The following is a 26,428-nucleotide window of genomic DNA, read 5'->3' as shown; positions in this document are numbered from 1 at the left end:
ATTATGGATACTCACTAGAAAAAGACAACGTTATTGTCAATAGATTGATTAATTTTTGCCAATGAATATCAAGACAAAACAGAAAATCATTTTAGAAAATGAGATGAGCAACAAATAGTGAAAGAAGTGAAAGATTTTGTAAAGGTATTTGCATATAGAGAGGAGTACGGTATGTCAACTCACCAAGAGCGGTTCAACAGAAAGAAACAGAGAGGATATGAAGGCAACTCAGCTATTCCCGAAAGTGCTACACCTAGATATTGATTACCACCCATGTCACTGGCATTTAGAGTCAGACCATAATATACAAGACTGCATATAAACCTAATGAGGAAAGAGAAAGAGCAATAGTTACAAGTTGATTATATGGAAGTTCAAAGCAAATATTCCTTGTTTTATTTCCTAATCTAAAATCATTTTGTTTGTATTTATAATTTATTCAAATTACATTTGATGAAATACAATGTTTTGTTAGGTAGCTGAACAAAAAAAAAACTTTCAAAAATTTTAACAATTTTTAACAATGACAGAATAAAAGTCGATAGGAGTAAGAGCCCAAACATCGCATTCCAGAAAATTCTAGTACAGGATTTGAAACTTGTAAAAATACAATCATCTTAAAACACAGATAGAAAGAATTACACATTTAATCTATGTCTGTTGAATTTCCAATCTTAGTTATGTTGTAAGAGAGTAGCGAATAAGGAAACAAAATATATCAATTGTTCTCAAGTCTCCTAGTTCCAGACTGCAAAAGTCCAAATGTATGTAATCTGCTTGGTCACAACTACAACACATGAAATAAAATGTGGAACAAAGACAAATTATTTGGCCAAACCAGTCCATGTTGGTATTAATACTCGACCAAGCTTTTTCTCCTATCTTTCCTCTTCTAATTTATCAAGACTCTTCCATTTCCTTCTCCCTCAAATGCTAATTTAGACTTTAGTTAAGTACATCTATGTCATTTGCATCAGCCAATTACTGTATCAGCAAAACTTTAACATAAAATGATGTATCAAAATGACGTATTTGAGACATACCAAACATACATCATTATCAATGTTCGCCACAAGAGAACTCGATCCCGGAAAAGATCAAACATATTACTGGACTCATCGTCAATTTCTCCAGTTGGTGGCTTCAGAAACTCTGAATACTTCTGCTGACCATTCTTCTTTGCAAAGTTGTCAAGTATATTCTTTGCTTCATTCCACCGCCCTTGAGTGTACAGCCAATGTGGAGATTCTGGGATACATCTACAAAGAAGTCAGTCACAATTTTTTTTGAAGGTAAAACTTAGCAACAGCTAATTCAGACACACAGATCATATACTCATTTCAACCAGATGGGAAAATGAAAATTATGCGAAACACAAATGATGCAACTGACCCTTATAAAAATATAAAAAATGTACAATAAACACTTACTTGATGAAGGAAAACCTTCCAGTCAAAATAGCCTTACATTTCTTACAATTGCATATAAAATCTCCTTGCAGCACAATACCTATTTAGGAGCAGTACTGTCGCTTGGTGGTTAGCTCTACTGTCTCACAGTACAAGGGACCCAGATTCAATTCCAAAAGAGAAAATGCCAGAAAATCTCAGCAGGTCTGGCAGCATCTGTAAGGAGAGAAAAGGGCTGACATTTTCAGTCTAACTGACCCTTGGTCAAAGCTTTGATTTCAGATTTCAGCATCCGCAGCAATTTGCTTTTACCCAGGTTCAATTCCAACCTTGGGCAATTGTCTGTGTGGAGTTTGCATATTCTTCCTGTGTCTGTGTGGGTTTCCTTCAGGTGCACCTGTTTTCTCCCACTGTCCTAAGATATGCAGGTTAGGAAGACTGGCCATGCTAAATTGCTATGTGGTGTCCAGGAATTTGCAGGCGAGGTGGGTTAGCGATGGTAAATATGGGTTGACAGTGGAATGCTCCTCAGAGGTTCAGCACAGACATGATGTGCCAAATGGTTTCTTTCTGCACTGTGGCGGTTCTATGATTCTATTTATATATGAATATATGAATTATGTAGTTAAGATATTTCTTGCATTCATATATTACAGCAGAAAGCTGAAAAATGCTATTAGACAAAATCTTGCTTACAAGATGCTATTCCAGTTTTGTCCAGAATAACACCAAAGTTTATGGCTGTAATTACAAGATAGGTTTCCCATAAAACATATATTCAGTGCAAAATGTAGTCATAACCTTTTTTGGTATCTATGAATCTATGTTATGGTTGAGGATTTTTATTTTCTTTTATGCTCAGTGCCAAAGGGCCACTCCCCTGAAAAAAAAACTCTGGAGAATCAAATGTCATTTGCTTATGCTCAACTTTTGTCAATATAGTAAGTAATACAGCAGTATAGTAACATCATATGGATTATTACTTTCTCAAAGGTAAGAGGGCGGTGAGATAAATGGGAGGGGGTGGGGCAGGGGGCGCAGGTAGCTGAGTGTGCAATAATTAGATGGAAGTGGAGGTAATGGTGATAGGTCAGAGGGGAAGATGGAGTGGATAGGAAGATGGAAGAAAGATGGAAAGGTAAGACGGGTCATGAGGGCAGTGCTGAGATGGAAGGTTGGATCTGGGATAAGGTAGGGAGGGGAGAAATGAGGAAACTGGTGAAATCCACATTGATGCCAGGGGTTTGGAGGGTCTCGAGGCAGAGGGGTTCTTCCTTCAGGCATTGGGTGGTTAGGGAGTGGCGGTGGAGGAGGCCCAGGACCTGCACGTTCTTGGCGGAGTGGGAGGGGGAGTTGAAGTGTTCGGTCACAGACCATTGGGGTTGGTTGGTGCAGGTGTCCTGGAGATGGTCTCTGAAGTGCTGTACAAGTAGGTGTCCTGTCTCCCCAACGTAGAGATGACTGCATCTGGAGCAATGGATACAGTAAATGACACGTGTGGAAGTGCAGATGAAACTTTGATGGATGTGGAAGGCTCCTTTGCCGCCTTGGACTGAGGTGAGGGGGAAGGTGTGGGTGCAGGTTTTGCAATTCCTGCAGTGGCAAGGGAAGATGCCGGGAGGGGACAGTGGGTTTGTGTTGGCCGTGGACCTGATGAGGTAGTCTTCACGGAAAGTGGATGGGGTGGGGAGGGAAATGTGTCTCTGGTGGTGGGGTCCATTTGTAGTTGGTGAAAATGGCGGAGGATGATGTGATGTATACGGAGGTTGGTGGGGTAGTAGGTGAGGCCCAGGGTGTTCTGTCCTTGTTGTAGTTGGGGGGTGAGGTTTGGGGTCGGAGGTGCGGAAAGTGGATGAGATGCATTGGAGGGCATCATCAACCACGTGGGAGGTGAAATTGCAGTCTTTAAAGAAGGAGGCCACCTGGTGTGTTCTGTCGTGGAACAGGTCCTCCTGGGAGCAGATGCAACAGAGGTAGATGAATTGGGAATTAGGGATAGCACTTTTACAGAAGACAGGGTAACAGGAGGCGTAGTCAGGTAGCCGTGGGAGTTAGTGGGTTTGTAGAAGATGTCAGTGTTGAGTTGGTCACTATTGATGGAGATAGACAGATCCAGGAAGGGGAGGGAGGTGTTTGAGATAGTCCAGGTGAATTTAAGGTCAGGGTGGATGTTTTGGTGAAGTTGATGAACTGTTCAACCTCCTCATGGGAGCACGAGGTGGCTCTGATGCAGTCATCAATGTAGCGGAGTAAAACGTGGTGAATAGTGCTGGTGTAGCTAAGGAAGATGGACTGTAACCAACAAAGACAGGCACAGCTGGGGCTCCTTCCACATCAGCATCACCCTCATGACCTGTCCATCTTCCTTCCCACCTATCCACTCCACCCTCCCCTCTAAACTATCACCATTACCCCCACCTCCATCTACCTACCCCCAGCCCCACACCCTCCCATTTATGTCACCACCACCTTGGCTCACAGCCTCATTCCTGATGAAGGGCTTTTGCCTGAAACATCGACTCTCCTGCTCCTTAGATGCTGTCTGACCTGCTGTGCTTTGCCAGCACCACACGCTCGACTCTAATCTCCAACATCTGCAGTCCTCACTTTCACCTAGTATTTTAATTACAGGCAAAACCAGAGTTGCAAATGAGCTCTGTTCTTGAATATGTTTGTAAATCAATTTGTACTCAATCTGGAACAAAATGCAGGACACCAGAAAATAGCCTTTCGTACATACAAGGAAATGTTTGCATGTCAGAATTTAAAAGTACAGCCCTGTAATTGTGTTCATAAGTAAATTAGAGAACTGAATGATTTGGTGGGCCTGGCTGGGGGCAGGGAGCTGGAATGTGCACTCCATCTATCCCGGAGGTGCAACTGAGCTCTTTCATCAGTATGTTTTTGCCTCCATCCAGAACACTGATGTTTTCTTGTCTGATCTGTTTATTTGGGCTGGGAGGGTGGTGGATTTAGAAGGGGGTTACAGTTATATAGGTAGAATTCATAGATGTTTACCTGTGGTTAGAACCTTTGTATTTATAATAAACAGTAGTTCTTGATAAGTGCGGGAACCTTGTCTGTTTTCTGTTAAGTTGGTTCTATCAGACAGGCAAAATTAGCGATTTAGGTACACTGATAATTTTTTTGTCTTTTGTAATTACCCTATGAATAACAGGGCTTGGTTACCAGCATGTCATCTCAAGTTGTAACATAATGATGTAGCTGAAGGTGGTTGGCCCTTGAATACTCCGCTGAAGAACTCCTATAGAGATGTTTTGGAGCTGAGATGACTGACCTCCAGTAATCACAACCATTTTCCTTTGTGCTGTGCATGACTCCAATCAGTGGAGAGTTTTCCCCTGATTCCCATTCACTCTAGTTTTGCTAGTGTTCTTTTATGTCAGACTCAGTCAAATGCAGCCTTTATTTCAAGGGTACACACTCTGATCTCACATTTGGAATGTCCATAAATGAATCATAGTTATTCGTTCAGTTGCCCTGATGGAACCAAAATTGAATATCAATGAGCAAGTTATGTCTATTGCAATCTGATCCCATCCATTTAGAATTTCTTGTACCCATTTAGTTTCATTACAAATCCATCACTTATCTAACCAGGCATTTTATAACCACTGTGCAATGGTGATGGGAATAAATGTTTGAAGTAGTGGATAGAAAGTTGATAGATTATAGAGAATCTGGAGGAGAGTTATTTGTCACAGAATCCCAGCCTCTGACCTATTATAGCTACAGAATTGAAAATAAACTTTTTTGTTGAATTAGTTAACTCATTCTGCAATCATTTCTTTGACAATAATGAAAGCATTTACAAAGCTGTCAAATTATTTCAGATTTCAGAGGCAAAGAGTTCACCAAATTCATTCAGAGTTATTTGGTTAAGGCACCATCGCATGAATCTATTTTCAATCAGATTTGACAGTTTCAGTTTCAGAAACTTCCCTCCAAAACAAAACATCTTCCTTTCAACCTACTGAATTTGATGTTTCTCATTCCTTTTTTGTTTTTGGGCAGTTTGTGCATTACTAACATGTGATAATTGGATGACGAGATTATTAAAATCATCAAGCAAGGTTCGTCCACTCTTTGGTCTTATCTCTGTCAACTATCCAACTATTCTATTCTGTATGATCATGATCCTTGAAATGGCTTACTAAGATACACATCTAAAGGCTGAATTACAAATGTTAAATACCTGTTACAACTGTAACTTAGGTAAGTTTTCTCCATGACCGTCTCTTAATTTCATTAGTATTTGTGGTCTTAATATGTCTCACACTAACAATGTTATGTTCATAGGCCACAAGGTCATTAATTATACCCATTATCAATCCACAACTTCACTTCACCCTCACCATCCATCAATTGTTATGCTACTATGGATAGGGACAAAAGATCCTGGAGGGATTTTTGGCATAGTTGTATTTTTAAAAATCACCACGGGTTTTGATTTTATCCATCAGCCATGCAGAATATTATCACCATGAATTTTGTCTTCTCATGTCTTGTGACTCTCACTAGAACGGTTTAGAAACCTTTCTACCATCCCCCCCACCCCACGTCCCATCTCCAACCCCCACCACCATTACCACTACTGAATCACTAACCATCAATATCCTTGGATTTGCTTTTGACCAGAGACTAAATCCTCCAATGAGTCTGACTCCCGAAAGCTTGTCCTCCCACCATCTGCAAAAAAATAACTCCCCACTTGCCTGGATGAATACAGCTCCAACAACACTCAAGACCCTTGATATCATTGAGGACAAAGATGCCGGCTTGATTGGTACATCTGCAAACATTCACTCTAACAATCACTACCACACCAAGAAGTAGTAGCAATGTGCACTATGAGATGTAGTGCAAAAATTTACCAAGGCTCCTTAGACAGCACCTTTCAAACTCATGATCACTAGTACCTGCAAGATCCCCTCTAAGCCCCTTGCTATTCTGAAATAGAAACATATTGCGAATAGCACTGCTCAAGTACCTATACCAAATGTACTACAGCGGTTCAAGTTCAATACCACTTTAACGAGGGGAACTCGGGATATGCAATAAGTGCTGGCCCAGCCAAGGGCACTCACATGCCATGAATGAATAAAAAAAAGATGATGGTGAAAGCTGAATACAGCTTTATATATTTAAAAGGAATAAGAGATTCTAATAGTAAGGGAGGTTACAAGTCACTAATAAGCAGGTGAACAAGAGTTTAAGGAAGTTTTATGTGCAGTTTTAAAATACAGTTCTTAAAATATAATCATACTAACTAGTGTTCACAGAATAAGATTCCAAACTACTGAGAGACAAATTATGGGATTTTGCATGCAATAAACAAACGTGAGTCAAGTGTTAAATGAGATTATATTTAAAGGATTGGATCAGAAGATGAATCTCAGGGTTGGCATGGTCAAATCACCAAAATAAACAACACAATCTTCCTATCTGCTAAAATAAAACCAAACAGAATCTTGGGATAGACTGCCATGGATATTGTCTGGACATTTAAATCCAGAAAAGTAATTTCAAACCTATATTCAACCCTGATAAGACAACATTGGAGTACTGCAGCTATAGGAGTCTCTGTGTTTCAAATAGAGTATTCTCCTACTAGAGATAGGCATGGAGATCAGATACACAGTTAATCACAGAAGTTTCAAAAATCATGAATGATGAAAAGTTTACTGCTTGGATCTTTCCTCTCTTATACAGTCAAAGACTCATACAGCACAGAAAAAGATCCTTTGGTCCAACCTATCCATGCTGGCCAAGTTTCCCAATCTAAACTAGTCCCACCTGCCTGCATTTGGATCATATCCCTTTAAACCTTCCCTATTTATGTATCTGCCCAAATGTCTTTTAAATATTGTACTGTATCTGCATTTACCATTTCTCTGGCAGTCCATTCCACATTTGAATCACCCTCTGTGTGAAAACGTTGCCCCTCAGGTGTCTCCTAAATCTTTCAACACTCACCTTAAAATTATGCTCTGTAGTTTTGAACTTGCCCCCACCCTAGGAAAAGATCTTTGCTATTCACCTTATCTATGCCACTCATGATTTTATAAATCTCTATAAAGTCACCCCTCAACCTCCTATGCACCAGTGAAAAAAGTCCCCAGCCTTTCCAACCTCTCCTTATAACCCAAACTCTCCAGTGCTGGCAACATCCTGGTAAATCTTTTCTGAACCTTCTCCAATTTAAAAACATCCTCCCTACAGTAGGGCAATCAGAACTGTACACAGTACTCCACAAGTAGCCTCACAAACATCCTGTACAACCTCAACCTGATGTCCCAACTTCCATATTCAATGGTTTGAGCAATGAAAACAAGTGTGCTAAACACATTCTTAACCACCCTCTCTGTGACGCAACATTCAAACACTTAATTAAATGTTTAAATAAAATACTGAGGAAACTAAGGACAAAGAAAGGAACACCAAGAAGGCTATATTTTTCACAAGCTAACAGGATGATATTTATATGGAAAACCTCTGCCATTGATGTAGAGCAAGTCAGACTTAAGGAGGAACAAGACAAGTTCTTGTTAAAAAACAGGACTCAGAAGTATTAGAAATGTGCTGACAGAATTATGTAGACAGGTTTGCTAGGTGAAACAAAGTCTTTGTCCTGTCTGAAAATATTTTTAGTATCATAAATTCTGATAATAACTATAGAAATATCTCTTCAACCAATAATGGTGAAAAGCCATGAAGGCAAAGAAAAACAAATTAATAAGTTATATGGTGAGCTTCTGAGCAAACTTTATAATTTCTCAGCTCAGACAGGGGTGACTTCATAATAGCTTTTTGAAGCTAAGGAAGACAAATGTGAGTGAGGCTTGGGTGATGGAGGCAAGTCATCTGTACATCCAAATTTGCAAGAATACAATCACATGATGAATTAGAGCCAATCTTAAATTAAATTTTAACTAGTGGTATGTAGCTGATACATAATTACAATATAGATAAATGGGTCAACTACAAACACCTAGGGCAAGATTAATGTTTCAGGTAGATGAAACATGCGATTCGGACATGGTGATGGAGAGAACAAGGAGAATCTACTCCATAATAACTTAAAATCAATATCAAATATGACTAATACTACTTAAAATAGTATCTGTTGAGATTTAAGTTGAAATATACTTTTTGAATTTGAACAAATTCGATTGTTTTGTTTCAGGTCACTTATAAGACAACTTTTCAAATAAACAAAATTACTTCTGGTTTAGAGTTTTTCAGAAATGTTGATAGGGTGCATGACAGGGTAGCTACTCAAAAGGTTGTTTGCTCTTTTGGAGATTTGAGGACCAGGCGATATAATCTCAAAATAAGGGATCACACATCTAAGACAGAGATGAGGAGGAGTTTCTCGTTTCAGACGGTTTGAAGCTGTGGAACTCTTTATCACAGAGAAATATTGAGAGTGGTCATTAAATATATTCAAGGCTGAGATAGACAGATTTTTAATCAGGAAGGGAATCAAGGTTACTGGGGAAAGATAGGGAAGTGGAACTGAGGATTATCCAAGCAAACATGGTCTCCTTGAATGGTGGCACAGACACAATGAGCTGGATGATCTACTTTTGCACATAAATCATACGAGTCATAGAGCACAGAAGAGGCCCTTCAGTTCATTGAATCTACACTAACCTACCTACACTAATTCTACTTTCCAGCAGTTGGCACAGAGCCTTGACATCTCAAGTGCCCCTCCGTGTACCTTTTAATCTTTGTGAGGTTTTCTTCTCTGCCATCTTCCCAGGATATACATTCTAGATTCCCACCACCCTGTGGATGAAACACCTTTTCCTCAAAGCCTCTCCTACCCTTAACTTTAAATTATGTTCTATGGTCTTACAAAATAGAAAGTTTATTTAATATGAAGACTTGCCCTAATACTGAAAAAGAGATTGGAATTTCAAAAAGTTACTTGTAATATTATTTTTAAATATAGTAAGATTTAAAAACAAGTAGAAATTGTTATTCATTAACAAGAAAAAAAATCCCAAAGTTTCTAATGTTCAGTAGCTCATAAAGCAGCATCCAGAAACAAGATGTTCCTCTTGAACCAGAAAATTACTGTTTTCCATTTATATTTTCCTCTAGGGCATATAGAATCTCCAACTTACAAAGATGGGAGCAGAATGAGTATGCCCTCAATATTGATCACAATGGCCAAAATCCGCCATGGTCGAATAAAGTATCCAAGCAGGGCATAGAGAGAAATTCCAGCAGCAAATGAAAGACTCTGTAGTGACCCTAGAAAGATGAAAGTAATTTAAATTTCACATCAATTCAACAATATTTAATTTGTAATCACTACTTGGTCTTATTGCCACTTAATTACTTCCATGTTAGTCTCAGCTAAAAGTAACTTCTTCAGGCTCAGCATTCTACGTTGTTCCTTAAACTTTGTCTACTAGGCCTCTTAGAGTCTTAGCGTCATACAGCTTGGAAACAGATTCTTCAGTCCATCAGTCCCTGTCAACCATGTTGTCAAACTAAACTAATTCCACCATTTAGCGTATATCCCTCCAAATCTTTCCTACTCATGAACTTATCCAAATGTCTTTTAAACATTGTAACTTTTTTTTAAAACACAGAGTGGTTCATGTGCAGGTATTCCATCACTACATCCTTTGGCAGTTCACACATGAACCACTCTGTGTAAAACTGTTGCCCCTCATGTTCTTTTTAAATCTTGCTCCTCTCACCTTAAAAATATGCTCCTTCGATTTGAACTACCCTAACCTAGGGGAAAGATCCTTTTCATTCACCTTATCTATGCCCTCATGATCTAATAAACCTCAGTAAAGTCACCGCTCAACTTCTTTTACTCCAGTGAAAAACTCCCAGTATGTCCAATCGTTTTTTTAGTATCTCAAACCCTCCATTCACAGCTGCATTCTGGTAAACCTTGCTTGAACACTCTCCAGTTTAATAATCTATAACCAGACAATCAGAATTGCACACAGTATTAAGAAGAGGCCTCACCAACATCCTGTATTACCTCAACATGGCATCCCACCTCCTAAAGTCAAAGGTCTGAGCAATGAAGGCAAGCATGCTAAACACCTTCTTACCTACCCTGTCAACCAGTGACACTAGTTTTAAAGAAATTACGTACCTGAATCCCCAGGTCTCTGTTCTACAATACTATCCATAGCCCTACCATTAATTGTATAAGTCCTGTTCTTACTGATTTTACCAAAGTACACCAATTCACATTTATCCAAATTAAACTGCATCTGCCACTCCTCAGCCCATTCCCCCAATTGATCAAGATCTTTTTTCTAATCTTAGATAACCTTCTTCACTATCAACAATACCACCAATTTTGGTGTCATCTACAAACTTAATCATTATGTCTCCTATATTCTCATCTAAATCATTTTCATAAATGACAAACAAAAGTAGACTCAGTACCAATCTCTGTGGAACACTGCTGGGCAGATCCTCCACTCTGAAAAACAATCCTCCACCATCACCCTCTGTCTCCTAACAAAGTTTCTATCCAATTGGCAAGTTCACCCTGAATTCTGTGAGATCTAATTTTGCTAATCAGCTTACTATGCGGAACCTTGTCAACGGTTATATTAAAGTAAATGATGTTTACCGCTCAGCCTTCATCAATCTTTTTGGTTACTTCATTAAAAAATCCTGAATCAAGGTTGAGAGACATGATGTCCTCACATAAACTGCTATACTCTCTCTAGTTGCTCCCTTGCTCTTGGTGTATTTGTAGAATCGTTTTGGATTATCTTTAACTTTATCTGCCAAGGCTCCCTCATATCTCCTCTTTGCCTTCCTGATTTCTTTCTTAATAATGCCCCAACATTCTTTATACACTTCAAGAGGCTCACTTGATCCCAGCTGTCAATATCTAATATAGGATTATTTTAAATTCTTGAATAGAACTTCAATATGTTTATTCATCCAATTGTTCCCTAATCTTACTGGTCTTGCCTTTCACTCTAATGGGAGTATAAAGCTCCTGAACTCTTGTTACCACTCTGTTGAAGGCCTCCCACTTGTCACAAACAGTCTACTCCAATCAACTTTTGGAAGTTCTTGTTTCATATGCTTAAAATTTGCATTACTCCAAATAAGAACTTAACTTTTATGGAAGACTTATCTTTTTCCATAGTTATTTAAAAACTAATAATATTATTATGATCACTAGTCCAAAAGTGTTCCCCTACTAACACTTCAGTCACTTGCTCTGCCTATTTCCCAAGAAAGGGTCAGGTTTTGCCCCTCTCTAGCAGAACCATATACATATCGATAAAGAAAATTTTCTTGAACATATTTAACAAAAACAGTAGAATTGGTCTCAAAAGCAGTCTATAAGTAGCATTCACAATTTTTCTAAACCTAAGCTGAGATAGATTTCAAGCATGTAACTTTTATCTATTAAACATAAAAGGAGAGACAATATAATGTGTTGAGTGGGTAGATTAGCAAAGGGAAAGAAAAACGTACTGAAGATAAATAGCCATAGTTTTCCAGATCTGCTAAAAAAGTGAAATCATTGTGTTCGCTGCACTACGTCCTCAGAGGATCCACAAATTGGATGTAGTGTGCTTTTCTCTAGAAAAGACTAAGATTATGAGATTGTTTAACAGAGTAGGTGTAGAGAAGATGATTCCATTTCTGGGGGAGATCAAATGTGGAGGTCATTAAATAAAAGATAGTCACTAATAAATTCAACAATAAACTCAAAAGTCCTTTCGTTAACCAAGCAAATGAAAACAAATTGTTGCAGCAAGTCTGACAGCATCTGTGGAGAGAAAACAGAGTTATCGTTTCAAGTCTGTGACCCTTCTTCAGAACAAGAAGCAGTTAAGAAAAAGTTAAAAAAAAAAGGTGGTGGATAACTCGCAGCCTGCAGGACTCAACATTGAGTTTTACAATTTCAAAGCATAAACACCTCCTTCCATGTCTGTTGGCTACCCTCACAATCCCAGATCCTATTATGAAATAGCTTTCTTTTAACGTAGCCAACCCATTTTCAACTACTTATAGTTCCCATGATCATTTTTCTAGCTTTTCTTCCCTGGCTTACAATCAACAATTTATCTGCCTGATGACATATCTCTGTCTATCTCTCTCTGTGGGATCTGTCTCCACCTATTGCTCAGTCCTTTAATTTCCCCCAACCCCCTCCAATCAGCACAAATATCACTTTTCCCCAGTTGCTTCCAGTTCTGAAGAAGGATCACTGGACTCAAAACATTAACTCTCATTTCTCTCCAAGAAGCTGCCAGACCCGTTGAGTTTCTTCAGTAATTTTCTGTTTTATTTGTTTCAGAGCTCCAGCATATCTAGTTCTTTGTTTTATTTTACTTCTTTAACCAAAGCTTGGTGTTGGCCACCACAAGCTGCACAGATGTGTTTAAAGCATGCTGAACAAATATGTGGAAAGGAAGGAGCAGAAGATTACTTTGATAGGTCTAGAGGGAGGTGATGGCCTATTGTATTATCACTGGATTGTTAATCCAAAGATCCAGATAATGTTCTGGGGACCTGTGTTTGAATCTTTCCACAGCAGATGGTGGAATTTGAATTCAACAATAAAAATCTTGAATTTGCCAGTTATTGGTAAAACCCATCTGGTCCACAAATGCCCTTTAGGGAAGGAAACTGCCATCCTTACCTGGTCTGACATACATGTCACTCCAGACCCACAGCAACATGGTTGACTCTCACCACACTCTTTGGGCAATTAAGGGTGGGCAATAAATGCTGCCTAGCCAGTGAAGCCCTCATTCCATGAATGAATAAAAGCTAAGATGAATTGGACAAGGCTTGTGAGGAGCATAAACATGGGTATGAATCAACTGGTTGCATGGTCTGTTCTTAGGATTTGAAGAAGACTGCCTAGAGAGCCATAAATCGAGGCAAAATGTAATAGACTGTACTTGTAATGCATTACTTGTAATACTCTCATTGATCTATACTGTGTGTAGCAAATTTAAATTAGCAGCAGACATTGTGGATTATGGATCATTCAGTAGCATGTGCTTGCTATCCCAATGAAATAAGCTCCAAGAAAAAAAAACATAGTTGCACACACATGCTTCCCTCATCATGTATTGCCCTAAAAAGGAACAAGATGGATATCTTACCAGTTAGTGCCCAATAAGAAACAGCCACATATTCCTGGAGCAGAACAAAGGACACCAATGACATTCCTCCATTCATCACGCCAACACCAAAACGGGATACCGCAAAGATGTCATAGGTAGGAGTGAGTCCACTTACAATTCCAAGTATTATATCTAGAAAAAGACCTAGGCAAATGACAAATCATCTTAGTGTAATTTCACACAAAGGTCTAATAATTTACAAGTTTTAGGATAAAGGAAACCAATTCTATTCTCTTAACCATTTAAATATAAGATAATATCATTTGGAAATTTTTTGACACTGTCTGTAATCATAAACACTCCACTTCTGGTGTAAATAAACAGAATTGCCATCAAAGTGGGAGTGCAAGAGCCACTAAAGTACCCCATATGCATTTTTGGGAAATTGTTCTGAGGTAGTAACTTTTTAAAAAAAAATTCTATTGAAAAATAGATTTTTAAATATTACAACAAATACAAAACAATACAATTCAAAATAATACAAAGAAAGAACACCAAAACTGCCCTCATGTACAAAATGTATAAAATTATTTTAAAAGGCCCAATTAACTACTTAACTAAATAAATAATAACTAGCAACAAACTAATAATAATAATAATAATAATAATAATAATAATACAGTTCAGCAACACAAAACGCTAACTCTCAAGTATCGAGAGCATTAATTTTCACATACATTTGCGGATTCCTCTCTCTGAATATTGGACTCAAAGCACAATCGTTACGGCTATATAAAAGCCCTTATTAGTTGGCAGATAAATCTGTGTCCAGGTATTGCAAAAAGGGCCATCATGTCTTATAGAAATTCTCAGTTTTATGGTGTAACATACTTATAAGAAAATCCAAAGGGATATGCTCCATAATAATCTTACACCAACCCGACAGGCCCAGGGGATTTTCAGACATCCAACCTAACAAGATGTTTTTTCTTGCATAGAAAGTGAGGATGTTGAGAAGTTTTTTTATGTGCATCTACAGGGAACATACAGACCCCGCCAAGAGGAGGAGAGATCAAGTCCTTCACCAACTTTTTACCCAAAATCCCCTCCATTGTACCTGCCACAGCACTCTAATATGTTTGAAGCCTACCACAGGACCAAAGACAATGGGTAAGAGTGCCCGCACTAACTTTATACCTGGGGCATGTTGAAGATGCCCCTGGGTTTAAACTTTGACAAACTATCTGGAGCCAAGTGGACCTTGTGGAGAATCTTCAACTGCAACATGGGTCCTATTGCAAATCGATATCTTTCTTGCATTTTCCCAAATATCTTCCCATGCCTCTGAGGAGGCCTCAACGCCTAGCTCTCTCTCCCACACCCTGCAGAGTCGATCAAATTCATCAGTTGGGGGGCAGCCCCTCAGATGATTTAAAGTGTTGACAGAAAGTGCACTCTTAGCACCGAGTATCCTGCTCTCTGGTCGGATTTGTAGGAGTCAGTCAAAAGTGTAGTCTTTTTTTTTAATAAAATCCCTAACTTGAAAAAAAAACAGAAGAGGTCCCTGCTAGATTGCTCGTATTTCCATGCTAACTGATCAATATAACCAATCCCCTACTTCTGGTATTAAAAGATGAAAAGTAAACCTGATCAAAGCCATTCTGCTGTAGTTTCAAATGCTCCCTATCATCTAAGTGTGTCTCCTATAATAAAGCAATATCCAACTTTTCCTTTCTAAGACTCAAGAGTACCTTTTTCCTCTTAATTGGTGAGTGAATCCCTTGATTTTCCAGGTACACCTTTAATCAAGTCATTAGTCATAACCTTCTGCAGTAACATTTAGATTCCAGAGAGGAGGAACTTGAATTACAAATCGCCAAGCCTTAGTGTTGCAAGATCCATCACACATAAAAACTACATAAACTAAAACTACGACAGTAAACAAACCTACAGGCTACCAACGACTATATACAACAAAAACCAAAAAAAAACCCCAACATGTAAAGTGCCAATGGTGATGAATAGGGGAACTCCCCCTCTGCCCCAAAGCAGGCATCTACACATCCCGAAACCCAACTTCCCATCCCGCTGGCATTACTGCAGTCAGGACATTTAAATACCTGAACCAGGCATAAATTGCCCGTAAGTTGGCATCTGCCATCCCAATAATTTTCTCTCCTCCTAGCTATAGCCACACCACAAATATAAGCAGAAAAGAACAAATATACCATGATATAACAATGTGAACAAAGAAAATTTTAAAGAAAAAAAGATATGCACTCCACCCATCCTTTGGTATAACTTAACATAGAAACTGAAAGTACACATCCCAACTGCCCCTGAGCAAAGTTTAGACCAAATTATTACCAATAAAAAAAGGAAAAGAAACCCCTGACCGGACTTCCTTTTTTTTAAAAAAAGAAAAGTAGAGGCATACCAAAACAACACTACTATTTATACATACTAAATTGTTCAAATTAAGTTACTTTGTCCACAAAGTCTCTTGCCTTCTCAGAAGTGTCAAGAAGATGTACAGATCCATCCAAGGTAATCCAAAGCACTGCTGGATACCGAGCTCCTTCAATCTTGATGCTGTTGCAGGATTTTCTTTACTGGATCACCGCCGCTGAGAAGTCTTGGAAGGACATGATCTTAGAGCCCTCATAAACGAAGGTCGTCGGATCCATCCCCTGGATTCTGGAAGCTTCCACGATTCTCTCATCTCTATCGTGAGGAAACTGCATCAAGATAGGAGGACGACATTGGTCCAGAGCTGACCTCCGCACCGTGACCTCCGCTTCTTATTCCGGTCTCCAAGTTAAGTAATTTCGGCAAACAGTCCTCAATAAATTTCACTGGTCGCTCACCTTCCTTACCCTCTGGCAGACGACAATCAGAATATTTTTTCTCCTACCCCTGTTCGTGAAGTCATCAACCTGGTCAAGAAAATTACAGACCTGTGTCTCCAGGTTCTAGATCCTATCCTGTGAGGAACCAGTATCAGCTTCCACCACTGTGACTCAGTGTTCTACCCCATCCATCCTTTTCTCCAGGTCTCCCAGCTGCTGTCCATGCTTCTGCAGAATGAGAGAGATTGAACAAAGAAAGTTTACAGCTCAGGAACAGGCCCTTCAAGCCTGAGCCGATCCAAATGTACTGTCCAAACCTGTCGGTCAATTCCTAAGCATTTGTATCCCTCTGCTCCCCACCTCCTCATGCATCTGTCCAGATGCATCTTAAAAGAATTTACCCGTGCCTGCCTCTACCACCTCTGCTGGCAACGTGTTCCAAATGCCCACTACCCTCTGCCCACTTGCTCTATGTATCCCCCTTAAATTTCCCCCTTCACCTTGAAAGCATGACCCTTGGTTATTGAATCCTTCACTCTGGGAAAGAGCTGGTCTCTATCCACCCTGTCTATACCCTTCATGATTGGGGTCAGCTTCTCCTCTAACTGCTTGCCCAACATCTCTTGAGATTTTGTGAGCTCCTTTACCAGGAGCTGGTAGAAAATCAAGTCCAAGGATCCTGCAGGCTGGGCCGCGGGCCCCGCCTCGGACATACCCACTCCTTTCTTCGACATCTGTGAACAGTGAAATCCGAAGTAAGTTGCTCTCTGACAGTTTACTGGGACTCTCCAGCCTTTCCAGAGTCCCAGGATATTGCAGTGGTCTGGGTAGGGCAGTTAGGGCTTCGTCCTGCTTGTGATGTGATGTGGTGCAGAGCTCTGCAATGTGGTCTTCCTAGATTGCCACCATCTTGGATCCGCCTGAGGCGGTAGTGTTTGATGAGGCAGGTGTGTGTGACACTCTACACACTCTTTCCACTTGGCCTCGACGTGCTCCATTCCGTGATGTTTGAAGTGGTTGGTGCCTTCGCAGAAGCTTCTTCTCCAGTTTGTGTATTCAAGGTAAGTGATTCCCATGTGTTGGTAAGGATGTTGAATTTGTTTATGGAGGAGTTCAGGTGTCATGATAGCATTTCCTCTGCCCTTTTGTGATCAATTATAATTGCAGAGCTTAGAGCAGTGCACTAGCTTAAGCAATCTTGTATTGGGCATGTAGGCAATATGAACTGTCCATCTTGCTAGTTGTGCATGACTAGTGCTGGATTCTGTGAATATTGGCCTGGATGAGGATATTGATACATCTATCTTGTCAGTGGACTTCCAGGATTTTTTGAAGACATCACTGGTGACAACTATCCAAGGATTTGCAATGTTTGTTTTGCATTGTCCATGTCTCTGATGCATACAGGACTGTGGGGACCACAGCTGGTCTGTAGACCACAGCTTGGTGCTGTGTTTGAGGTCTCAGACACCTGAAGGATGCAATGGTACACTGGAGTTGACATTGGATTTCATCAACCGAGAGAAGGTTCCCCAAGTAAGGAAAATGATCTACATTATCCGGGCGTTTGGTCAAGGATTTATAGTTGGGGCTATATTGTGTGGCTGGAGAGAGCTGGTATAGAGTCTTTGTGTTCCAGAAGTTTAGTCCGAGGGTCATTCGCTCATACACATCAATGAATGTGTCCACAGTGATTTGTATCTCGTCCTCTGAGTGTACGCACATGCAGATGTCATCTGTACTGAAGCTCGGTGATAAAAGTTGGTCTTAGTTCTGGCCTGGAAAGGAAGGTTGAACATTCTCCCAAACATCCTGTAAGTTAGCTGCAATGTAGGGGGGGAGCTTCATGGAGACGGAATGGAATGCAATGCTGGGGTGAACAAAGTGGAGAAGAACGTCAGTGCAATGCCGCACCCCTGCTTGATCCTAGCTTGCACTTAGCACAGACGTAAATTGTCAGGGAAACTTCAGACTTTATTACAGGAAGTAACAATGGGCTGATTATCTTTTCTCTCTTGGCAGAAAGCCACACCTTGCAGATTACATCTGGTTTAACTCCAGGGATGTACAAGAACAGGGGTTAAAAGCTCATTTTCCATTCTATTGAGGTGGACTAGTGGGACTGAACGGTCCTGTGCAAGAAGCAGCATTCTAATTTCAGCATACTGTGTAGGTCACAATTGAAAATTAGCCCAAGTTACCTCTGTTCCAAAAAGCCACTCTTTCATTTTGAGTGCTGAAAATCAGATAAGAAAAAAAACATCAGGATACACAGCAGAATATTACAGGGGTTTGAGCGAAGTGGATTATGGCACGATATGGGGCAGAATCGAACAAGAAGTGTAACCAGGCCCATCTCAATGGCGGGAGCAATTAGCTCAGCCTTTAATGCTTTTCATGACAAGTTTTTTGATAAGGAATGATGAATTCCAAATTAAGTGGAAATTTATTGCTTGTTAAAGACCTTGTTGACAGCCCAACTCTGTTCAGCCTACCTTATGTTCAAGCATAATGCTTTAAGAATCCCAAAGTCACCAAACAAGCTAGACACTGGGGAAACTAAACATGGAAATCATAAAGTGTGCCCAGCTGATTCAGTTTTGCACTTGCACTGATTGATGTCCTTGTTGGCTATGACCAAACCAGTGGCCAGCCGTATGCATCTTTCCTTCATGTACACTGGCATGCAGCATCCAGCAACTCTTCATGGCCATCTTGATACCTTTCCAATAAACTGGAAGCATGCACAATGGAGTATACACTGGATATGCCAGGTGCTGGTTGGGAAAGGTAGGCACAGTAGGCACTTAAAGTTGGGTGGGTGTGAATTTGGGCAAATTGAAATATATGGGGTTTACAAGATCAGCTTCTAGAAGCAGGACATACACATTTGGGAACTCAGGCCAAGGCTGGAAACTACAGGCTAATAAATACTCACTGTCACATTTCATCAGTTGCAAAGAAAATAGCTGCGATCACACTGAGTAAGCAGACTCACCCGGTGAGGAAACGGGTTGCAGTAATCACTGATCATGGGGCTTCTGAAGGAACACTGATCACAAACCAATGCACTGTACAAGACATATACCTACTCTGTAGCCATTCTACAATATTGACAGGTGTATTGCACCTTCCTGGCGTAGCCATTGCTGGGCAATTTATCAACAGATCCACCTTTGCACATAGAAGAAGCTGAACACCACAGATGCTGAATGAAGAAAACCAAAAGGTGTTAGCATGTCCCAATACCATGGGTATACATTATTCCCACTATTTCCAAATTATATAGTTAGGTTTTCAGGGCACATTCATCTATTGAGTCTTGTCTGTGACATTGAAGCAATTCAGGATGGTGTATCAATGTGTTTCAGGCCAACACAGCCAAACTACTTACCAAGCATGGAGTTAAAGCACAAACATTTATACAAAAGCTGAGAATCAAACACAACCATTAAAACAAAACCAGAAGGTATTGGAAAAGCTCAGCAGATTTGGCAGCAGTTTTGGAAAGAAAGCAAGCTCAACGTTGAGCCTGGGGCCCCTTTGTCATTTCTCCACAGACTCAGAATGCGATCTCTGTTTTTCTTTCTAAAGATGCTGCCAGTCCTGCTGAATTTCTCCAGCATTTACTGTTGTTTTTCAGATTTCCAGCATCTGTAGCTCTTTGTTTTATAGAAGCCATTCTAACTTATGCCATCAAAGTATCATCACTAAATTTTCTTCTTCCTCTCCGTCCAATGTCTTTGTGTCCTCCCATGTTCAGCAGATGGATGGAGGAAGACTGTACAGCGGTTGACCAGAGGAGTGGCTGGGGAACTCTGGGAACGCTTGTGGCAGGAGGAGCCAGAAGCAAGATGACCCTCCTCAATCTGAACTTTCAAAAGGTCAGGGGGGCAGATAGTTTGGAGGTAGAGAGCTTGGCAACCTCTGCAGTGTCCTGACTGGAAACTGTCAAGAGGTGTGTGCGAGATTCTTCCTCTGGATGGATGCCTTCTAGCACTGCTTGTCTCCTTCTGAGGAGGTGGTACCTGGATTGCGATCAAAATTCCTCACCCCCATGTCTCCATGTCTTCAGTCCTGAGATGAAACAATGGAATACACGTTTGTGGACATCACTAGTGGGGTCTGTGGATGCTAGGCTTGGCTCTCCATGGCATCTGCCAATGGGTGCTGATAGTTGCATGATTCACTGCATTCTTGCAGCGTCTGTGCAATGAGGGCCATTGTGTACCACATACCTGCCATTCCTCTTCCTCGCTGTACATGTGAATTAAATCCCTGACTGCTGACACCATAGGATCCTCTCCTGCATGGGGCTTAGCAGGTGCCTAATCAATGCCAATACTTTAAATGTCAACAGTCTTGGACACTTCCTCCTCAGCCAGCTGTGGAACTATCACAGTGAGGTGCTCACCAGCTTGCGCACCTATGTTTTCTAAACTAATGGTGCAGGTGTCAATACATGAGCTGGTGGGGAAATCAGGATGCAGGCTTGCCGTTAGTCCTACTGAAACCAAGGCACTCTCATCCTCAGAGATCCAGGACGTGACTTCTGCAAGAGCTGAACATTTGTCCACAGGCGTTGTCAGGATCCAAGGGAGAGGCAGTATCGTGGCCAGTGGTTAGAACTTGTGTGCAGTGAATCAGACAGAGAGCAGTGACGCACAGAGTTGAAGTAAATTATTTGGCAGGACAAGTATGTCTCTGCAATCTCGCAGGAGCAATACTATTCTTTTCACGTATGGGCAAGTATTCTTTCCTCAAAAGGGTAAGAAGCCAAATATTGGGTAAACTCCCCCAGCCCCACCTATACAGCCTTGTTCTGTCCTGTTATGGTATGCTTTCTCTTGTATTGAGAGAAAGATTGGACTTGGGTGAGATAACAGTGGGTGGCATGGCTGCTGGCACTGGTGCATGTGATGGATGATGTTCAGGTTTCTGAGTAACTGAGGAAACAATGCAGAGATCATGCTGGATTAGTATTGGAGGCTGAAGGGGAGGAATGAGATTAAGTGAATGAAGGTGTTGCATGTAATACAGAGAGTGGCAGAGCATGAGCCTTGATGTGAGAGATGGGTGCATTGGCAGAGATAGATTGAGTGCAAGATAGCAAAGGTTGGCACTTTCCATGACATAGTGGCGAATGTCAGTGATAGTGATTTTTAAGAAGATTTGTAGCTCAGGTTGATGATACGTATGTATATTAGCTCAGTGAGCTTGAAGGCTTGTTTTCAGATGTTTTGTCACCATACTAAAGTAATATAACAGTGAGCATCCCTGCTAAAGCGCTGGTGGTATGTCCCGCCTCTCTATTTATTCTTGGTTTCTTAAGGTGAATGATGTCATTTCCAATTCTCTCTTTCAAGGGGAGGTAGATATCTTCACCAGAGACTCTCACTGATGTTACCTAGTATGGTAACTTACATGCTTAAAGGTCAATGATCTTTTTCCAACCCTGTTGGTCATTCATCCACACCCTGGAGATGGCACTAACATGGGTGGCAACCTCAGATCAGTTCATCAGTGTCTAATGGGACAGACTCAGCTGTCATTATTCCAGGAAGTGGACTCTTCCTCTTTGCAGCCCCTACCCACCAGGCCCTCCAAGTCCCTGTCAGAGAATCACAGTGCCATCTTCCTCTTCTAGTCATCAAATGATTGGTTTGGAAAATGCAGAGGACAGCTTTGTATTGTGTTTATATACATAGAACATAAGGTAGACAGAGGGTAAACTTGAACAGGGAATACCTTATTGTGAGTCCTCTCAGCTCTGCAGTCTTTCTTGGACTACCTCCTCATGCTCCTGCATTTTGTTCCTGACCCAAAAATGCCAAACAACATACACAACACCCCCTCCCCCTATTTCCATACTCCCCTTATTAATATATATTATAACTAGCGATTTTTGAGAATATATCTAACTATTAAACAAGCATTTTAGTTAAGGTACATACATGGTCAGGAATATTTACAAAAAAAAACTACCCTTCCATATGCAACATTCACATCAGTCTCTTGGTGGATGGCGATTCCTTAAAGACCATTTCAGGAACCTTTTCTAATTTAGTCTCCCAAGCTACAGAAAGCTCTTGTTGTTCTGCAGGTGTGCCTCTATCTTACTGGCTGTTGTTGCCCTATGGTGCTGCTGTCGACTCCTCCTTGGGTATGGCCAATCCTGGCTCAGAGATACGTGACTTGATCGACGTCTGGTTTGCTATTTGTGGCTGGAAGAGATCAGAGAGGTGATAGAATGAAATCAAGAGGATCAGATGGTCAGAAGGTCAGGAACATCAAGGTCAAGAGTATTCCAAAGAGGAAAAACTGTACTGGGCCAGAATTATACATCTGGGGAAAAAGAGCCATTGTCACAAACGATGCAGACAAGGGATGAACTGGTCTGAAAGAGACATGCAAACTAGCTGTCTAATTCTTTGATTCACTCCATACCAGGGTATCTTTGGTGCACTTGTTATGGTCCTTTTCCTCTTAGCAGAGGAGGGATAACAACTTTCATTCCCCACATTAAACACTTCACTGATAAGGACAACTTCCAGCTCCTCGATAGGTAAGGGTGCAAGTACAGCGGTTCCTATGATAAGTCCTTCCTCTTAGTCCTTAGTCCACCACTACGCTCAAATTCAGTTCATTCTAGGTGGCGTCTGCACTTGACTCATTGATACTTGTACCATGTCTTCTTGGGAAAAGTACTTAATTTTCAGGTTCCAGTCAGAAATATCCTTATTTCCCAGTCGTGGTAACCTTGACAAAGCATCTGCATTGCTGCACTGACTGTCAGTAACTGATCTCATGTGAGTAGCCTGACACAGCCAGTGCCCATCTCTGCAGGAATGCTGCCGCCATGACAGTATTCCCATACACTGATCAGAAATCAAGGTTAGCAGCCTGTGGTCTGTCAGCAGCACAAAGTATTGCTGTAAAGAAGTGGTGAACTTCTTAACACCAAACATGATGCCCAATCCTTCCTTTTCCACTTGGGTATACATTTCCACCATCTTCATTACTGACCTAAATGTGAACACATTGGGCCTTTCCTCTCCATTTGGCAAGACGTGTGATAGTACAGCAGCAATCCCATTAGGTGAGGCATCATATGCCAACTGCAGTAACAATTTTGTGTTGAAATGAGTCAACACTTCTGACCTTTTCATGGCTTGCTTCATCTTCCAGTAAGCCACCTCACATTCCTGGGTCCATTTCCCCAGCAACTGAAGGAGGCGGCTTTAGCACAAATTGCCAGATCAGACATAAATTGCTATGGCAAGTTCATAGGTCTCAAGAACAATTTCAAACACATTGTTTAACTGGCCCAGATACTCTATGAAGTCTCTAAAAATCTTGCATTTCTCCCTTTGTACTTGTAGGCCATGTTCCTGCAACCCTTTTACCGTTTCTTGTAGGTTTTTCTCTTTGGAGGATCCCGTAGGTGAAATATAGTCCATATAATATTGGTTAATGGCAACTTACTCAAAATTTGGTCTATGACCCTCTGGAATACAGTCAGTGCTGATATGATGCCAAAAGGAAGTCATTTATAGTGGAACAGTCCCGTGTGTGCCTATCATCAGCAGTGGCTGGGCCTCCTTCATGACCCCATCTGCAAGTAGGCTTGCAACAGATTCATTTTTGAGAATTTCTTTCCTCTAGCCACTCCACTGAACAGATACCACAAATCCTCACTGCGCCATCTGTTTTTGAAACTGGGATGATTAGAGTGGACAATTCACTGGTTCCAATGCTCCCAGGTTCATCAGCCATTCTAATTCTTCTACTTTACGCTGGATGGCATAGAATAATGGATACACTTTCAGACTCCTTAGTTGAACATCCCACTTCAACCAAAATTTGAGTTTTACCCCTTTCATTTCCTCTAGGTTTGCCTTATGTCTGTCCTAAATCTTTGGCAAACTTACTTTTGTAACCACCCACAAATTCAACTTTAATTTCTGTAACCAGGAGCATCTGAATAATGCAAGGTGGTCACCTCTCACTACATACAGAGGCAGCTTGGCACACTGGTCCTTTAGCTGTGCTTTACTAGTACAAAGCCCTCAGCTGGCACCACTTGTTTCAATTATGTCTGTCATGTAATCTTGGCAGGCTTCAATGGCAGTGCCTTTAACATTTCCCTATATATTGATTTGGGAATCAGACGTATCACTGCACTATATCCACTTCCATGTTTACTGTCTTACTCTCTAATTTGGGAAGAATCCAGAAACAATCAGCTTCACCCCGTACCAACAGGACGCTTAATCAAAACTTTACTGACTCTAGGTCTTCTTCTCCCACAGACCAGGCTGTCTGGTGGTCTGCTCTCTGGCTGGCAGCATGAACCTCTTGTCCTCTGAATTGTCTCCTTTAGACCCACCTTCTCTTGCTTGAGTTGTACCCAGCAATTTCAGGCAATATGGCCCATTCATTTAGAGCTGCAGCACTGTGCTTCTCGAGTCCAATACATTGAGTCCTTGTGGTCACTCTTGCCACATTGGCAGTTTTCTACGTTTGGTACCACACACTGCTGACTTTTCACTACGCTACGTACCCAGGTATCGTGTTGCTTTGCTGGTGGCCAACTCCACCAAGGCAGCAATTTTGAAGGCTGTCCTGAACTCCATGTCTCTCCTTGTTAGTAGCTTCCGTTGGATAGCTGTATGTCAGAGGGTGCAAATCAAACCATCCAGCAAAGCAACTTGGAGGAACCCTCTGAATTCACAATGTTCCACTAACCTCTTTAAGGCAGCACAAAATGAATTATAGATTCTTCTTCACGCTGTACCTGTTCATAATAATGGAAGTGTTCCACAATCATTAGTGGCTTTGGTGCAAAATAACTCCCTAACTTTTCACATTGTTCTTGGTATATCTTCTCTGCAGTTTCTCTGGTGCAGCAGACTCATTAGAATTGTGAAGGTCTTGCTCCCAACAGTGCTCAAGAAAACCAGAACCATCATGTCATAAGCCACTTTATTCATATTTAAATACACATCAAACTATTTGGTGCATGGCATCCAACATTCTAGCTCTTCATCAAACAGACCCAATGCACCAAACTGGCATGCCATTTGTATTCCCACCATTCAAGTCCAATCACCATTCACAGTCCTCTCGGTGAACATTCACTGCACCAAATGTGTTAGCACACTATTCTTTTCTGGTGTCACCCACAGCTCAGGCCTCCCTGCAATTGCTCTTTGCGATGACTGTGGAAAGTGCAGCCCTAATCCCCTCGCGACTGCTTCCTTCAATGTAATCTCCCCAATCCTGTTCCATGTTTGAAGTCCAATTGACGTTTTTTGTCTTGACAAAGAAAACAGTTGGTGGGCTGGATCCCACTCTTATCACCTGTTACTGTGTTTGTGATTCACTTGAACCATAAATAGAACATAAGGTGGATGGAGGATAAACCTGAGGGTAAAATTGTGTGTCCTCTCAGCTCCACAGTCAATCCTAGATTGCCTCCCCTAGCACCTGCACTGGATCACCTGACCCACTCTCTTAAAAAATGGGCAAAATCCCTTTAGACAATGGATAACACTTCCAAATGTTAGTGCTTGTCCAGGTGCTTGGCAATTTTGAAAGAGATTCCAGTGTTCTAGCAAATATCCTCTGAGTGGCCAGTTATTTCAAGAGTGACACATGGTGATTTGGTGTGGAAATTGTCCATCGAGGGACGCTATTAGATATGTAGATAATTAACATGGTCAGTTTGGCAAGAAAACCTGCTAGGCCTCACACAAAAAAAAAATCGAAAACCTAGTGAAAATCAGACCTAGCCACAAAATGCTTATGATTCAGTCCAAAGTACCTCAGTCAGCCTACAAAATCAAGAACCTCAAAAAACAACAGTTCACCTTTCAAAGTCAATGTTATTGGTTACTGCCACTGCAAGGGCCACAATGCTCGCTCTTCACAAACAATCCAGGGACTGATCTGTATGTCTTCTTTTTGGACTTACAATGTACAGATTGGAAACGAGGTATGTTGTATAACTAATTCTTCTTACATTTAGTAATTAATAAAATACTGATTTTTG

General features: G+C 40.9%; 1 protein-coding gene across 1 annotated transcript in view; it reads right to left on the bottom strand.

The window, feature by feature from the left end:
- LOC140486282 (solute carrier family 22 member 15-like) overlaps window positions 1-26,428 on the bottom strand; it is a 75,493-nt gene that overhangs the window by 35,573 nt on the left and 13,492 nt on the right. The window contains exons 4-7 of the mRNA XM_072585204.1: window positions 13,565-13,729; window positions 9,566-9,695; window positions 1,044-1,259; window positions 184-324 (exon numbers count right to left, since the gene is read on the bottom strand). Of these exons, the coding sequence (XP_072441305.1) occupies window positions 184-324; window positions 1,044-1,259; window positions 9,566-9,695; window positions 13,565-13,729 (652 nt within the window). The remainder of the gene's footprint in view (window positions 1-183; window positions 325-1,043; window positions 1,260-9,565; window positions 9,696-13,564; window positions 13,730-26,428) is intronic.

This window comes from Chiloscyllium punctatum, chromosome 15 (genome assembly GCF_047496795.1).
Source record: "Chiloscyllium punctatum isolate Juve2018m chromosome 15, sChiPun1.3, whole genome shotgun sequence".
Classification (NCBI taxonomy): domain Eukaryota; kingdom Metazoa; phylum Chordata; class Chondrichthyes; order Orectolobiformes; family Hemiscylliidae; genus Chiloscyllium; species Chiloscyllium punctatum.
This window is presented reverse-complemented; position numbering and strand designations above follow the sequence as displayed.